Genomic DNA, 18302 nt, shown 5'->3' on the forward strand with positions numbered 1-18302 from the left:
AGAAGCTGAGAACAGCAGATGTGTACTTGCTATTTGAATCTCAAGGAAAAAAAAAAAATCCTTCATCACAGGCCTTTCTTTCCTCCCCCTAGGCCTAATAAACTGAAGTTAGTTGATTTCTCTAGTTTAATAGATGCTTGCTTTTTTTACTGGTCTTTTCTAGCTGGGCAAGAGAACAACCCCAACACTGTCTCAATCTTGGCTAGGAGTTCTAGCAAAAGCATTAAAAAAATTTTACCAAATAAATGAAATCCATATAAATGGGCTTTAGTACAGACAGCAGTTAAAATCGAAAGAGATTAAGGGTTGTAACTCATAAAAATCCTAACTTTGTAATTTTTCTAAAAATAATCTTCAAAGTCTAAGTTTTTCACAGCTACTCCCTAGGAAAAAATGGGTTTCTGTACACTTCCAGCTTGAAAAAAGGGGACACCTAGTTCTTTCTCTAGATTAGCTATACCAAGCAAAAAAAAAAAAAACCCTTACTCCAATCCAAACATCTGACTGGAAAGTCAAAGCCTCCTAAGTCCTGACAGAGAAAGTATCTTGTTTCATGTATCTCCCACTCTGAGCTTACATAATTGAGACAGGACCCTGTCTAGAACAGCAAAAACAAAAAACACTAAACCCTTCAGGTACTATACACATTGAGAGCCACTGAACCCAACCATCCAAAAGGGGGCGCAGATATTTAGGCTGCAAAAGAAAACCAGCTCAGAAATGTGAAACTTCCCTCAGGCCAAGCTGTCCCAGAGTTAACAGGGTCAGTGCAAAGTGTTGTAAAGCACTGAAAGGCAATTCCTGGGCGAGTTTGTACTCAGGATGCTAAGAATTTCCACTAGGCTTTAAATTATGCTATTCATCACTGAGCAACTGACGGCCATCTACCCCCAAGTCTCTCCCACACTTCCTCCCGAGTGTCCCACAAATAAAAGAGAGACTTTACACCACCAACCACCACGTGAACTAAAAGGCTTTCACAGTCTAACCATGAAAAGAAGTTTCCAAGTTACTCTGCCATTTACTCATGTGGCACCAGCTGCATATTTTGGATGCTGAGGTGAGTTCTTGTAAATCTGTAATGTTCTTGTAAACTTTCTTATCACAGCACACAAAATGGTTGCATAACCTGAACTCTTGCAGCTCCTGATGTTTTTCTTTAGGTGTACACACACAATCTACCCAGGTGAAAAAAAAATCAATCCAGATTCCTCTGTGCTTGAGCTGTCATTCACATAAAAAGGCAGGTAGCTTTTTGTGGTTGTTGTTTCCTGGGTCCTTCACCTCCTGCCTTTTGGTTTTATTTTGGTACTCAGAAAACGAGACAATTCCAGTGCAGAATTCAAGATATTACTGCTTGGTAAACTATTAACACAGTGTGGCTTCATTAATAATACTAGGGTCTTCAGGAGACCAGAATGAGACTTTTTTTTTCCCTCTAAAGAAGTACCATTAGCTGTCCTTTCCATTTTCTCTACAGAAGTTGAGCAGGAAAAGAAAGAGAATACTGCATATTTGCATTACCAGAACAAGAATCGGGTAGATTTTCCCTGGGAATCCAAAGTGATCAGGCCCCCACAAAACCAGTGCCTAGAGCTATGCAACAAGCAGAGTTCACAGTTGAGTGAACATCAATGCATATGAGTGGAGGCATTTCAATGCAAATACATGCTGAATATGAAGGATTAAAGAAAGGGGAAATTAATCTTTTTCATAACACAGGGCACTTTTTTTTTTTCTCTCCTGCGTGCTCTCTTTTTTAAGTCATGCACACAACTGCTGGAGGGAATCCAACTTCCCTAGTGTGGTGGTGGTGCTTTATAAAAAGCAGAACATACACATTTAAGACCATGAATTTCCTGAGGATGCCAGCAACTGAGATTCTGACAGCTTTGCTGAACAGACTCAGAAAAAAAGTGTTTCACTAAGTAGGGCCAGACTGATGAGTAAAAAATCTCATTTCAAATCAACCTATTTTTTCAAAGCTCATAGCTTTCTGAGGTGTGATGGTTTAAAAGGTTGGGTTTCAGCATTTGGGGGTATATGAATACATTTACTGAAGGGACTTTATTTTTTAGTTTGCTTCTAATTGTCCCATCTAAGTGATGCTTTTGCAATACCCACAAAATAAATAGGGCAGTTTCATGTTGCTTGAGCAAGTAGCTCTATCTTCTCCCAGTCTGATCTTCTTATGTCCTAACATCTCAAACCAAAGAACAAAGTGGCAGCACCTTTTCAGGTTATCCCTTAAAAAAAAAAAAAAATCTGCCAATGAAGGTTATTCAGCTTTTGAAGACTGTTCACTTCAAGACATGTTGGACTAGAGCAAAAAACTTGTTAAAACCCTTTCTGTCCCATCACAGGTATGCATTAAACATAGGATTCCTCAAACACCTTAATACTCTAACCAGGCTATTACTTTGAAAAGAAACTTTAAAATTCAAGTGGTCTCTCAAAAAAATTGTTAACCTTTGCTAAGAGAGTTCCCAGTCTCAAATCCAAGCTTCAGAAAGCAAAGTAATTTCCAACTTGTTCTTTTCTGATACCATTTTGAGAAAAATGTCAAAGACCTAGAATTTTTAAAATAGCATTTTATAAATAATGTATTCAAAGATTTTGACCTACTACATAAAGTAAGAATCCCACTCTTTAAGAAAAATATACAGATTTAGGTAAGAGTCTAAATTCTCAAAGATTCAAGCCTGATGCCAAGCCTTTAGATTTCTAATGCTTCAATTCCAAAGGACCAGTGGATAGCAATTTTAGTACACAAAACTCCACTATGCTGTATAGCTCCTTTTCTCCTGGGTCAGACAGCTTTATTCTGCTTCATTAACCCCTTCTTTGCTCCTTGATGGATCTTGGAATCCAGTTTCCCTGTAAGGGAGAAAAAGAAGCCTCATTATTTATTTTTTATATTTGCAATGCAAATCTTTCCTGGCCTCCCAGGTCTTCTGGTTCCTGTTTTCCTGTCACATTCAATTATCTTGCTTCAGGACTTAGACACTTTCAAACTTCAGAGTTTCATTCTGTAAGAATGAGGAAGCAGTGGGAACATTGTTTAAGGACACACAAATGTGGAGACACACACACACACACACACACACACACACACACACGAGTATTCATTCGCCTAAAGAATCTAAATCGTTAATATTTCTAATTTTGTAGCTAGAAGAAAAGAAACAACACGTTTTTCAGGAGGTCTCATGCTAAGGCAAGTTTGAAAAGAATACACATATATAATAAAGGAAGGCATTTCACACAGTGGGAAACTCATTCCTCTGACCTGTTAACTGGCTGAGCATAATGCATGAACCTCCCTCGCAGTGAGAAAAGCAGTTCAGTTCACCCCTTTGCTGCCTCAGACTTAATAGGGGGAGTGACCTGAAACAGTGGAGTAGAATCCACATGAATGGTTTACTGACAAAGGGCCCCTATCACCAGCTAAGAAGGGCAAAGGTCATAGGCTGTATGACTCTTCTAAGTGTTAAAGTTAGAAAACAAGCAACCTTCCTGTCCCAGGTGACCCTAATGAGAGGTACTTTACTGATGTGGTCCCTGACCTCTGACTCCTCAGATCTACCAGGACGGTTTGGTTCAGTGGTAGCAGCCTTAGGAGCCATCCATCTCATGCATGAAAACAATCTTAACAAAGTTCCTGTCTGTCTTACACATTGATTTCTCCCACAAAGAGTCTCACTTAAGTCAATAGTGATACTGGCACTGAACTGAAACAGAAACAGGTCAGTTTAGCCTCAGCATTACAAAAAAAAGATTAACAAACAAGGAGCTTCCCTTTAAGGCAAGCCAGGTGTACTACAGCCCACACCCATAACTGCCCCCCCCCCCCCACATGCTGTCATTTTCATTTGTTATAGCAATCAGGTGTACAAGAAAGCAATGGAATAGAAGTCAGGAGACTCAGGTGCTAGTCCATCCCTCTGTGTTATTAACTAGCTGTAAAACCTGGGGCAAGTCATTTAGTCTCTCTAGACTTTAATACTCTCACTTGTCCAACTAAGAATACATGTCTTGACTACTGCAAAAGATTGTGAGAAAATAACCTCAGGGCGCCTGGGTGACTTAATTTCAGCTCAGGTCATGATCCCAGGGTCGTGGAATCGAGCCTCTTATTGAGCACCACCTACACGGAGCATGGAACCTGCTTAACATTCTCATTCTCTCTCTCTCTCTTGCTCTCTCTCTCTCCCCCTCTGCCCATCTCCCCCCACTCATGCTCTCTCTCTCAAATAAAATTTAAAAAAAAAATTAAAAATAACGTCATCCTAGTTTCCCTTTTTAAGTTTTCTTAAGTTTTGTTTTCTTTTTCTCCTCATCTCTCTATGGGTATACCTGTCTCTGGAGTAACATTTCTTCTTTTTCTGGGCTTCCTCAGAAACCATCAGTAAGCAATACCCTGAATGCTATCCACTAGCATTGTCACAATGCTGTTGATTTTAATTTGGGCTTTACAGCACAGAGTATTCCCAGGGATTTAGGAGTCTTTCATCCCCCAGGCTGCCCAGCTGGAAATCCGAAAATGTGCCAGCAATCTGGCAAAAAGCCCTACTACAAGGCAAGTTTGCCTTTATATTCCTAACGCTACCATAGTGAGCATCAAATGGTAGGTGCTCGGTAATGTGTTCATCAAATGAATTAAACAAAGATGGCAAGGCATACATTACAAATTCGAAAACCTTTGCACTGTAGGGACTAAGTAACCAAAATTAGCAGATATCAGATAAACACTAAGAGTATCCATTGAAAAGGTGGTGGTACCAGAAGCATAAGGAAGTACTGCATCTCACTCAACTTTTTAGGACAAGCTAGGACAGAATTCAGAATCCCACTTAGGACTTCACACTTCTAGTTCTCTAGTCCCTGAGACTACCTAGCTGTATGTGAGGAAGTCACCTAGTCACTCTTGTCCTCAGCTTTTTCTATGCCAAGAGGAAATTGGACTACGTTGTACAGGAGGATTCTTCCAGCTCTATGATATTGTGCCCTAAAAATGAAATGTGATTAGAATAATTTTTTTCTGAGGCTATCTGATAAAGTGCAAAGAGCAGGAAAATCAGAGACAGAAAGATGTGAGCAAAATACAACTTCTATAAACCTATTTACTCAACTGAAAAGTGAAAAGAGTAAAAAATTCCTAATTTACAAAGTTATTGAGAGAATTACAGCTAACATTAAGTGCTTTCTAAATACCAAGCACTATGCTGTTTTTTAATATACATTAAGTCATTTAATCCAATAACTAATTGAAATACTATATGTTAAAATGCTTCATAAACTCAAAATTCTCTAAAAAAGTAAGGGTAGTCATATTTATGCTGAGGCTTGGGAGTATGTTTCTTACTTATGGTCTCAGTTTACCTTACAACTCTAAGCAAGTCTATTAACTATATGTATTTCAGATTCCTCTTATAAAAAAAGAGCCATTACCTTCTTGACACCCTCAAAGCTTTACTGTCTAAGAACATTCCAAGTATAATCTTTGGAAAACTCCAATCTGACTGTGAAAGCCCTCAAGTGAGACCAGCTCAGGTAATATCAACCCTATGAAGCAAAGCCCTCAATGGATAGGCAAACTAATCCCTGGCTTCAGGGATGATGTCATAAAATGGAAAATAGGAGGAAGGAGATATAAAGGAAGTAGGACTTCTGGAGCATTCCCAGGGATTCAGAAATTCTTTCATCCCCTAGACTGCCTAAGAAAACTATACATGTGCCAGCAATCTGTAAGCTCCTTATAACTAAGGACTTCTTTACATCCCTAACATCTACCACAGTGACTGCCAACAGTGGCCAGCTTAGGCCAGTTGCAGGCAATAAAGGCAAGGGACTGGGGCCTCTTGCACGAAGAAGCAGTCATCACAGTTCCCCTAAGATGGCAGGAATTCTGAACTAGTTCTAGTTCAGCCTCATCTTTCAAGACTTGGGATCTGGACAGTTAACTACAGTAACATACAGTACACTCTTTTAAAAGCAGAGTGGTAATGCTTAATTTCTGTATTTCTCATATATTTTTACATTTAATACCTACAGCATCTCAGTGTTAACCACATCCTCAATCATCGTGCCTAAGGAAAATCAAATGCATGTGCAGCAAATGGACAAGAAGTTAAAAGGGGAAAGAGTATTTGTCATCAATTGATATAACTCTCCTAGGGATTTCCACATGCTTTGCATAACATATAAGGCAGTACTTAAATGCATTTATAGAGCAAGTAGTTCATTTAATGTAAAAAGATTTCCTTTGTCTCTTTGAGCATTTAACCTACTCTATTATACTGTTTTGCATTTCCTAATTTGAGCAGACACACAGCCAAATGATATCATATTACACACTGTACTTTTCTGAATGATTTCAAGAAACAGAATTATCCCCAGGTCAAGCAAGCTCAAGTTTATGTGTCCAAAAGCATAAACCAAAATATATGCCTTTATTTCCAGTTATGGAGTGAATAAGTCATGGGAATAAAAGGTACAGCATAGAAAACATAGTCAATGATATCATATTAGTATTATATGGTGACAGATGGTAGCCACACTTGTGATGAGCAGAGCATAATGTATAGGGATGTTGAATCACTATGTTGTAAACTTGAAACTAATGTAACATTGTTGGTCAACTATAGTCAAAAAACTAAAAAATGTATACATACCTTTAAATTTAAGGCATACACACACACACACACACACACACACACACACACAGGATACAACAGGTAAATAGGTTGTATTCTAAAAGCTTATGTGCAAGTCAGAGTTTGGAACTTGGAACATGTCTCATAGAACTAATCTATAAGATTCCTAAGCCATCCTACAAAACAAAAACAAGAACAAAAACATTTAAGCCAAAGCACTATAATTGAAGGAGAGTATTATTAATATTATGGACCTTTACCATTTAGTGTAACAATATAGCTAGAAGAAAATGTGAAGCATTACAGATTAACAGCCAACTATGTATTTTCCCCTGTGGCAGTGAGAGTAAAGACTTTTTCCAGCTATAAGCTACTGAAGGTGGCTCCTTTGGACTACAAGAAGAAAGTTCTGGCAGAGTCTAAGATTTTAAGAGATGGTAAAGAGGAATGAAGGATGAAGGAATGAAGAGTTATAGGGAATAGAAACTTCACACCAAGCTATATCCTCAGGTAGGATGGTTCCCTTTCAATAGAATTTTTTTTTTCCAGGGTGCCTGGCTGGCTCAGTCGGTAGTACATATGACCCTTAATGTCACGGTCATGAGTTCAAGCCCCACGTTGGGTGTGGAACCTAAAGAATTTTTTTTTTTTTTCCTGATGCACAAAGGGATTGGTCACCCATTCTTTCATTTTTTCTCTTTAAATTTCGCTTATTTCTGACTGATGTTTCACTTTGGCCTAACAAGGAAGAAGCTGTGGTCTCACAATTTCTCCCTGAAACAAGCAGACAGCCCATTTGACTTTTTAAAGCTTTTAACTACAATGGGGAAAGGACAGAAGGTTACTAAAGCTTTCCCCTAAGAGCATCATTCCTCCCCACCCCTCTACCCCCCCACCCCCATTAAACCTTATTGAGAAAAACAGAGGCCATATATGTAGTGAAAGTAGGTCTCTGGGTAGAGAAAGTACTGGAGTAAAACATCTCACAGAAATATCTAAACTGTTTACAGAGAACATTTTCTCACAGGAGATTAAGCAGCAGGTAAAAACCAAGATAGGGGAGGAAGCTAAGAAAAGGCTATGGGGACTAAAGATCAAGTAGCACTGGGTATGGGAGAAAAGACCTAAAATGTTTTCCTGCTACCACCAGTGCTGATATCAGTGCCTAGAATAAGGTGAGAATGGAACAGGGAGGGATAGAATGCCACAACCAAAAAAGAGGGACAAGAGAGAGATTTAAATACTAAATAGCGGAAGAGTGCCTGGCTGGTTCAGTAGGTAGAGCATGTGACTCTTGATCTTGGGGTTGTGAGTTCAAGCCCCACTTTGAGTCTACAGATTACTTAAAAATAAAATCTTGGGGCACCTGGGTGGCTCAGAATGTTAAACATCCAACTCTTGATTTCAGCTGATGTCATGATCTCACAGTTTGTGGGATCAAGCTCCAAGTTGGCCTCTGTGCTGACAGTGCTGAGCCTGCTTGGGAGTCTCTCTTTCCCTCTCTCTCTGTCCCTCCCCAGCTTGCACTGGCTCATGCTCATTCTCTTTCTCTCTCTCTCTCTCTCTCTCTCTCAAAATGAACTTTATGGGGCGCCTGGGTGGCTCAGTAGGTTGAGCATTTGACTTCAGCTCAGGTCATGATCTCACGGTTCGTGAGTTCAAGTCCCACGTAGGGCTCTGTGCTGACAGCTCAGAGATTGGAGCCTGCTTCAGATTCTGTTTCTCCCTCTCTCTGCCACTCCCCTGCTCACTCTCTATCAAAAATAAACATTAAAAAAATTAAAAATAAACTTTAAAAAAATAAATAAAATCTTTAGAAAATAATGATGAGATCGATCAATCAATCAATCAATCCTAAATAGTGGAGAGGAAGAAAAAAGTTTCCAGGGCCACTTGGCAACCAGCTGGGATAGTCTGAGTTGAATAATATGTAGAAGTCAAGGGCAACTTATGTTCAGATTTTCTGATATATAGGAATCTAAGGAACATATGTCTCATAAATCATAAGAGTTGCCTGAATTTTGTGATGATATACATTAATCTAAATTCATAGTCCAAGCATCTTATTTTGTGATTGTAAGCAGTATTACTCAAAGTGTAGTCAGCTGAGCAACAGCATCAGTATCACTTGGAAGAAGGCCCAGGAACCTATGTTTTAACAGCTCTCTAGGTGATTTTTATTTGCAGTACAGTTTGAAAAGTACTTCTCTATAGAACAGATTTATCAAATGGCTAGTTGGTCCCCCAGGTACAGTGTGAGGTAGAATTGTGCACAACCTAAGACAATGCATGCCCCCAAATTATCCAGTTCACAGAACGGGAAAGCAGTGTCACAGAGGCACAAAATAGTAACTGATGTGAGCAAATGGGACAGTTGCTGAAGTGGTTTTTATTTATTTTGTTTTATTTTTTAATGTTTGAGAGAGCGTGCATGAAAGTGGGGGAGGGGCAAACAGAGTGGGGAGGAAGAGAATCTGTAGCAGGCTCATCACTGTCAGCGCAGAGCCTTACTCGGGGCTACATGCCATGAACTGCATTTGCACTGTGAGATCATGACCTGAGCTGAAATCAAGAGTCAAGACACTTAACCAACTGAGCCACCCAGGCGCCCCAAGGTTGTTTTTAAAAATAAGTTAGGCAGAAAGACCACCACTATGTATTTCCTGAGATAGTTTTGAAACAGAAGAGGCTGAGGCAGGACTAGACAGAGGAAGAGAAGTTGGTAGTAGTAGAAGAGTTGGAGATTGAAAAAGTAAAGTCAACAAAAAGTGATTAAGAAGTGAATATGCAAGGGTGCCTGGGTGGCTCAGTTGGTTGAGCGTCCAACTCTTGGTTTCAGCTCAGGTCACTATCTCAAGTTTTGTGAGTTCAAGCCCCACATCGGATGGGGCGCCTGGGTGGCGCAGTCGGTTAAGCGTCCGACTTCAGCCAGGTCACGATCTCGCGGTCCGTGAGTTCGAGCCCCGCGTCAGGCTCTGGGCTGATGGCTCGGAGCCTGGAGCCTGTTTCCGATTCTGTGTCTCCCTCTCTCTCTGCCCCTCCCCCATTCATGCTCTGTCTCTCTCTGTCCCAAAAATAAAAAAAAAAAAAAAAAAAAAAAAAAACGTTGAAAAAAAAAGCCCCACATCGGGCTCTATGCTGGCAGTGTGGAGCCTGCTTGGGATTCTCTGTCTCCCTCTCTCTATGCCCCTCCCCCACTCTCGCTGTCTCTGTCTCTCTCAGGATAAATAAACTTCTAAAAATAAAATAAAAAGAAGTGAATATGCAGGAATTCAAAGAGGGTACTATAATCATAAATACATAAAGCAAAAGTTACAGAAAAAATAAATCGAGAGGTTTCAAAGAGAGGGCTAGGTTAGAGCTTTAGGAACCAGTAATCAAGGGCAAATTGGGAGTGGAGCCTCCAAAACACTCAAAAAATAGACATACAAACTTCAGTCTTATTCTTGGATTGAAGACTGAAGAACAATGAATAAAGGTCATTATTGCCATTGGCATTGGCTTACTACTTCCTTTAACGAGCAGTGCAGCAGAGCAGAGCATACTCTTTTGGCTGACAAATGAGGATTTTAAATGTAATGGGATCTTAAATGCAAGTTTAGAGTGATTCACTAGCATACCATTAACTGTGGATCAACGTACACTTTGGAAAGGCTATATTGTAGTTAACTTAACATTAAAGTTATCACTAAATATAATCATATTAACCCTCCAATTCTTTACATGCCATAAAACAGAGGAAGAAGAGATTTTTAAAAAGTTGAGCAAGTGAGACACAAGACACAAAGAAAAGAAAATTAGACCATCAAAGTTTGTGACTTACAGATTTTTGGATTTCCTTTAATAGGAAACTTCACAATCATTTCCTGGGGATTTGTGCAGATGAAAACAAATGGAGAATCAGATTCTTGACTCATGTCTGGATACTGTGAAATATAGAAATAACAAGTTCAGACTAGTTGGGACAAATTTTGAATTTCAAGGAGATTAAAGGATGTCCCAGATTTCACCTCAACATTCTGATGATAGCACTCTCCATTTCAGTCAGGTAAAGAGGATTATGCTTAGCAAGCAAGAACAAACCTTCACCTTTCCCCAGGCCTTAGCACAGTGGTCTTATGCAATCTATTGCCTGCCATTTCTGACTTCCTCTAATGGGAACTTCTTTAAAAAAGAATACCTGATATCTTCCCAGAAGAAACAAAACTGACTGTTCTTTTTCTTTTTTTAAGTTTATTTATTTAAGTAATCTCTACATACAACGTGGGGCTCGAACCCACAAACCTGAGATCAAGAAAAAACTGACTGTTCTTTTAACATAAGTGACTGAGAGTTGGGAGAGTCACAGGTCTCCTTCTGGAACATCGGGCACCCCCTAGGTTAACTCAAGTAAAACACTGGAAGATTTAAGAAAAATAGAACATTTGTGGAAATTCTGCAAGAAATAATCAACAGAGCCCTTCTTTCACTAAAAGGAAGGAAGATGATTCATTCTGAAAGGTATGAACATGCAAAAGCTGTTTTGCTGGATGCATTCCAGACTTACTTAGGGTGAAAAGGTAACTGGTAGAGCAATTCTGAAAATTATTTAGAAGCCTCCTTTGGATCTCTCATCACAAATCTGTGTGAATACTTAGGACTTGTATTCCTTCTGCAAAGACAGACACAGAACCTGGAGTAAGACTATGCTGGCCACATAATTACAATTTAAGGAACAACTGAGGGTTGGCAGAAAGTGCTCTCTAGCAATGCCCAACTGATTTGTTGTTTCATTATTTCCTACCTTGGGATGTCTTGTATTTAGCATGTTTGACAAATATGACTCATGGGCTGACTACAACTATGGGTCAGACTTCATTCCCAGAGGAGCCTTTCTCCTAGTAGCTACCATCCTAGGTACGCACTTATTTTCCTCTCTTAGTCACCTGCTAAGATATATCCTCTAAAGACCTAAGGCTCTAAAATAGAAATGGAGGTTTCAGTAAAATAAGAAAATTCTAATTTCTCTGTAACTAGTGGAAGCATAAACAGTTAAAACTTCTTTACTGACCACTTGACCACTCTGTCTTAGGTGGTAGGTAACGCTATGGAGAAAACAGAGGAATTTTAGCAGCTTTTGGTCCTGCCCACATACCATGGCTTTCAGTGTGGGACAGGTGTGGCATGTACTTTGATAAAACATAGCTTAATATCAAGCATCAGACACAATTATATTCTGAGGCAGGATCAAAATGTTCATGGCAGAAAAGAAAGACTGAAGATGAGAAGGAAAATCCTCTTCTTTCCTTATCCCCTGGATCTTTAGAACTCAAAGAAAAGCAGGTTCCAGCTGTTACTGCTGAGGTGCTTTGGCACGAATAAAACCAGAGGCTGCCATCAAGATCTTTCAACCTAATTCTACAGAGGGCAAAACAGCAGCAGTCACAATTTCCATCTCCAATTTTCTTCCTCTCCCCTCTGTGTCTTAGAGTATTGAGGCAGAGGACAGGCTGCCAGGACCTCATGGCTCTGCTTTTCTGGAACTACAAGCTATTTCAGTCATCCTCTCCTCTTTTTCCTGCATCAATAAATGTTCCCTCTCTACTGAACCAATCCCATTAACAAACATAACTTCTGTAATGTCTGCCATAAAGCAAAAACTCTCCAGATCTCGCATTCTCAAGCTACTGCCCCATTTCTGATTCTCTTTACAACAAAATTCATTAAGAGACTGTCTGTGCTCTCTGCTTCAAATTCATCTGTTTTTTTTCTTGAATTCACTATAAACAGACTTTCACTCCCATCACTCCACCAAAATTATTCATCAACTAAAGGTCATTGTTCACTTCCATGTTACTAAATCAAATGGTCACTTTTTCAGTTCTCATCTTAATTGATCTATTTGTAGAATCTGACAGAATTCTTCTCTCCCCCCTTCTTGAACACATTTCTCACTTGGCTTCCAGGATATCATTCTCTTCCTGGTTTTGCTATTTTACTGATTGCTCATTTCCCCATCCTTTAAATGTTGGGAGTGCTTCAGGGGTCAGGCCTCAGACCTCTTCTCTCTCTACATTCACAACCTTGGGGATTTCCTTCAATCTCAAGAGTTAAAAAATAAGGTCCTGAATTCCTAACTACGAGAGGTGATGGATGTTAACTAAATTTATTGTGGTAATCATTTTGCAACATATATGTGTATCAAATCCTTCTGCTGTACACCCTACACTAATACAATGTTATGTGTCAATTATATCTCAATAAAACTGGGGAAAAAATGAGGTCCTGAAAGTAAAAACCTAAACCACAACGAGATACTAGTTCGTGCTCAAGAAATGACTACAATAAAACAAAATAAAACAAAAACAAAAAACATGGAAAATAACAAGTGCTACTAAGGATGTGAAGGAATTAGAACCCTCATGCATTGCTGGTGTGAATGTAAAATGGTGCAGCTGGAGTGGAAAACAGTGTGGTGGTTCTTCAAAGAATTAAAGCAATTCCACTTACGTGTATATACCCAAAAGAATTCAAAGTAGGGACTCACATACTTGTGTACCAATGTTCATAGCACCATGATTCACAATACCCAATAGTATCCACAATCCAAGTGTTCATCAGCAGATGAACAAAATACCGTACATATGTACAGTGGAATATTATTCAGTCTTAAAAAAGAATCGAATTCTGATATATGCTACAACATGGATGAATCTTGAAATATTATGCTAAGCGAAATAAATCATGCAAAAGGACAAATATTGCATGATTCTACCTATATTAGGTACTTAGGATAAGCAAATTCATAGAGAAAAAATAGAGGTTACCAGGGCGTGGGGGGAGGAGGAAGAAGGAGTTATTATTTAATGAGTACAGAGTTTCTGTTTGAGATGATGAAAAAATTCTGGCAGATAATGGTGATGGGTTGTACAACACTGTAAAAGTACTTAATGCCACTGAATTGTATACCTAAAAATGGTTAAAATGGTAAGTTTCAGGTTATGTATTTTATCACAATACAAACAAAATTAAAAAAAAAATCAAGATCCTGAATTCTTTTCTAAACCTGCTCCTGTCTTATCCATACCCCCTTTAAAATGAGTGAATGATCCCATCTTTCCAGTGGTTCAGGCCAAAACCCCCACAATCAACCCACTGAGAAATCCTGTTAACTCTACCTTCAAAGGATGTCCAATACCTCACCACTTCCTAAGACCTCTATAGCTACTCCCTGATCCAAGCCATCATAATGTTTCCTTGGATTACCACAATAATCTAATTGGTCTGTTTCTGCCCTTAACCTCTTTCTTTTCTATTTTTAACACAGCAGTCAGAACTATTTAAAAAAATATATCAGATCATGTCACTCCTCTGCTTAAAACTCTCCAGTGGCTTTTCATCTCATTCAGAATAAAAGCCTAAATCCTCACCGTGACCTTCAGGTCCCTAGACAATCTGGCCCCCCATTTTCTTTCTTTCTTTTTTTTTTTTTTTTTAATTTTTAATGTTTATTTATTTCTGAGAGAGACAGAGTGTGAGCAGGGGAGGGGCAGAGAGAGAGGGAGACAGAATCCAAAGCACACTCCAGGCTCCGAGCTGTCAGCAGAGCCAGACATGAGGCTTGAACTCACAGACCGCAAGATGCTGACCTGACCTGAGCTGAAGCTGGATGCTAACCGACTAAGCCACCCAGGTGCTCGTGGCCCATTTTCTGACACCTTTTTCTACTACTTTCACCCCCACTTTCACTACACTGTGGCCACAATGGTTTGTTGTTCCTGTCTCTGGGTCTTTCCACTTGCCTAGTCCCTCTTCCTGGAATGCTCTACCCCCTAGCCCAGATATCCACCTGGCTTCTTCTCTCTTTCTTCAGAACTTTATTTAAACGTCAACTTTGCAATAAGTTTTCCCTCATCATTCTATTTAAAATCGGAGCACCAAACTCCTCACAAACTTGACACTCTCAACCCCTCTCTCCTTTTTTTTTTCTTACAGCATTTACCATCATCTGATACTACATAACTTTACTTATTTAAATTTTTAAAAGATTTTATTTTTAAGTCATCTCTACACCCAACATGGGCCTTAAATTCATAACCTATAAGCTTCCAACTTCGGCTCAGGTCATGATCTCACAACTTGCGTGTTCAAGCCCTGCGCCAAGCTCTGTGCTGCCAGGTCAGAGCTTGGAGCTTGCTTTGCATTCTGCTTTCCTCTCTCTTTGCCCCTCACCCACTTGCACTCTCTCGCTCTCAAAAATAAACATTAAAACAAATTTTTTTTTTTTAATTCACAACTAGAGATCAAGAGTTGCATGTTCTACCAACTGAGCCAGACAGGTGCCCCTAAAAATTTAAATATGGCTTCCCTTTACTAGGATGACAGCTCCATGAAGGCAAGGATTTTTGTCTGTTTTGTTTATTCCTAAGCACTTTGAATCATGCCTGACACACAGTAGGCAACCAATAATTATTTGTTGAATTTGGGGCATTTGGGTGGCTCAGTTGGTTAAGTGTCCAACTCTTGATCTCAGCTCAGGTTGTGATCTCAGGGTCATGGGTTCAAGCCCCATGTTGGGTTCTGTGCTGACAGCTCAGAGCCTGGAGCCTGCTTCAGATTCTGTGTCTCCCTCTCTCTCTGCCTCTCCCGCACTCACACTCTGTCTCTCAAAAATGAATAAATGTTAAAAAAAATTAAATTTTTTGTTGTTATTGAATTAAAAAACAATGAATTTATCAACTTGTGCATTAAGGTTATCTTTTTTTTTTAATTTTTTTTTTTAACGTTTATTTATTTTTGAGACAGAGAGAGACAGAGCATGAACAGGGGGAGGGTCAGAGAGAGAGGGAGACACAGAATCTGAAACAGGCTCCAGGCTCTGTGCTGTCAGCACAGAGCCCGACACTGGGCTCGAACCCACGGACCACCGGATCATGACCTGAGCTGAAGTCGGACGCTTAACCGACTGAGCCACCCAGGCGCCCCTAAGGTTATCTTAATCATGCTAAATACACACAGGCTGGGAACTAGACACTCTTAGGATGATAGCCCTGGGTAAAAGTAGGTGCTATCCTATAATCTGTTACCCCCCCGCCAAGATAAATTAGAATTCTTGGCAAGTGGGCCAATAAGGCCTTATGTTTAATATAAACTACCCTGACATATATTAATAGAGTAAGCAAATGTCAAATAACAGGGAAAATGATGGACAAATGAAATTATAGAACAAGAGGTTTATGGGACCCATTCTTGCTTCACAATAAAGATAAACATCAAAATCAGCTTTCCAAACTTAATCTAAATCCAAGTTTTATGTGAATATCTCTTTTCCCAAACTATTACTGAACTTCAGGAGGCTTACAAGAAACAGAGCTGACGAGCAAAGCAGCCTGCAAAAAAACAAAGCAAAGGCCTATGTGTTGGGAAAAGGGGTAGAATACATTAAAGCAAAGTCAGTTTGGCACAGCCTCAGTACCTCCAGAAAAGCACAATCACTGTAACTGGGGTCTGGACACTATGGACCACATTAAACACTGACAAGTCAGTGACTTACAAGAAAGGGATTTTGGTCTGAGAGTAAAAAGACAAAAATGCACCTGATGGAGAGAAAAGTAAATTAGGGGCACCTGGCTGGCTCAGTCAGTAGAGCACATGACTCTTGATCCTTGGGGTAGTGAGTTCAAGCCCCACATTGAGTGCAGAGCTTGTTTTAAAAAAGAGAAAAGTAAATTAAGAGAAGGTTCATATTTAGAAACAGTGTGAATAAACTCCGGACGCTACAGTAAGGGTCAATGAGAGCACATCAGACAGGTTAGGGAATGTGGATTTTAAGATCAGGCAACTCAAAGCAACCATTCAAATTCAGTAACAGATTCCTCAGGAAGTTGCTGCTGTTCTTGCCTATGAAAACATGACTCCTATCACCTGGTTTCCAGCCTGATGAGTGGGGGAGGTGGGCCTACTCTTCTTTCATGCCTCATAAATTTCATAGCTGTCTAACATAACAGGTAATTAACTACTAAACAGCCATTTTCTTCTCTTCTCCAGAGGGAAATTGTTCACCAGTCATTTAGAAAACATTTCTTTTGCCATTTTCATAAGAGAAAAAAAAAGGTTAGTAGTTTTTGGCAATCACTACTAATTCAGAGTCAAGTGGCCATTTTCACCAACTCTGCAAGCCTCCATTTAGTCCTTGTACTGAAATGATCAGTAACTCCTAAATGATGCCACTCTTGACAACAAATCCCCAGATGACCTATAACTCTTATACCTGTCTCCAGAGGACTAACAGCTACTGCAAACAGTTAAGAAAGAACTCACTGACAAAGAACATATATTTGCTGTAGGTTTTCTTGGTTTAAACTTTGGGGAACTAGATAGGACATGAAATCAGGCTCTGAAATCTAGTTAGCTGAAAACCAACTCCACGAAGATTGAGGTGATAATACTCAGAAAGAGAGAAGGAAATAAGTCTGATAAAAAGGCTACAAGTAAAACAGATCCAAAGAAGCATATCCTGAAAGCAATTCTCTAATAGTTCTCTAATAGTTCTTGTTTACCTTTTCTGTTAAAGCAATTCAACAAGTCTACAGGACACACAACTAGTACCTTAGGCCCCACTATACTGGAGGATAAAACTTTTCTCACATCAGAATAACATAGGAGTAGTGATGCTCTGACAAGATGACAACTGTATATTTGACTGGAGTTGGATAGAGACCAAGCCAGCTGGCCCAATATGGGATCACTGAATTCCCACGTACAAGTACCCAAATCAAATCATGTGCTCAGTATAGGGGCGTTTGAGTGGCTTAATCAGTTAAGCATCAGACTCTTGCTTTCGTTTCAGGTCGTGATCTCAAGGTTTTTGAGTTTGAGCCCTGCAATGGGCTCTGAGCTGATAGGGCAGAGTCTGCTTGGGATTCTCCCTTTCCCTCTCTCTCTGCCCCTCCCCTGCTTTCACTCTCTCTCTCTCTCTCTCTCTCAAAACAACATTTTTTTTTTTTAATAATCATGTGCTCAGTATCAAAGATGGAGGGATTGCAGCTCAATGCTACAGAGTTCATATTTGCTCCAGGTGAAAAGAATAATATGCAGCTTAAGGTTCTTACAGCCATTTGTGGAAGATGACCTAGTTGAAGCCACACAGCATTGGTTTCCTGGTCCCATCCTCCTCACAGTTAAGTTTCCACTGTGGCTTTCTGCGCTCTTTGGAATTCTATGCTAGAACCTCCATACACAAGAGAACCTAAGCAAGTGTATTTTCTCTAAAATTAACTGCATAGCTTTTCTGCCTTCTTTAAGACCTAAATGGGAATCACCCACTCACAACAGTTATTTTTGGTCTTAAATTTCCTATAGCAGGTTTTCACTCCAACTTAAACTAGTGAGAACCAAAAGAAAATTACTCTTAATTAAAGATACTATGTTGTAAGGTCCTTTAACCATTGAAGTCTACATTTGGGACTAATAACTCAGAATGCTAAAACTCCTCTTAAGGGATAGGACTATTTTAGAATTTATCTCCCAACGGGAGGCAAACTGTCAGGCAAACTGGTGCTATTAACAGTAACAATATGCCTTTATTGAATGATATTTGTCTTTGAGAACAAAACAGATTAAAACATTTTAAACTATCCAAATAAAAAATCATAACACTGTATGTTA

At 39.5% G+C, this 18302-nt stretch overlaps 1 protein-coding gene across 3 annotated transcripts in view; it reads right to left on the bottom strand.

Moving 5' to 3' along the window:
• Positions 1-2573: 2573 nt before the first annotated feature.
• Positions 2574-18302, bottom strand: part of TRIP4 (thyroid hormone receptor interactor 4) — a 64855-nt gene continuing 49126 nt past the window's right edge. Inside the window, exons 12-13 of one of the 3 annotated variants that reach the window (XM_019441815.2) lie at positions 10480-10582; positions 2574-2877 (exon numbers count right to left, since the gene is read on the bottom strand). In XM_019441815.2, coding sequence (XP_019297360.2) covers positions 2810-2877; positions 10480-10582 — 171 coding nt within the window. In that variant the 3' untranslated portion in view covers positions 2574-2809. Of the gene's footprint in view, positions 2878-10479; positions 10583-11202; positions 11308-18302 lie in introns of those variants that run through there. The other 2 variants (XR_002077992.2, XM_053888961.1) reach the window with 2 other exon arrangements.

Source organism: Panthera pardus, unplaced genomic scaffold (genome assembly GCF_024362965.1).
Source record: "Panthera pardus isolate Hobbes unplaced genomic scaffold, ASM2436296v1 HiC_scaffold_24, whole genome shotgun sequence".
NCBI classification, from domain to species: domain Eukaryota; kingdom Metazoa; phylum Chordata; class Mammalia; order Carnivora; family Felidae; genus Panthera; species Panthera pardus.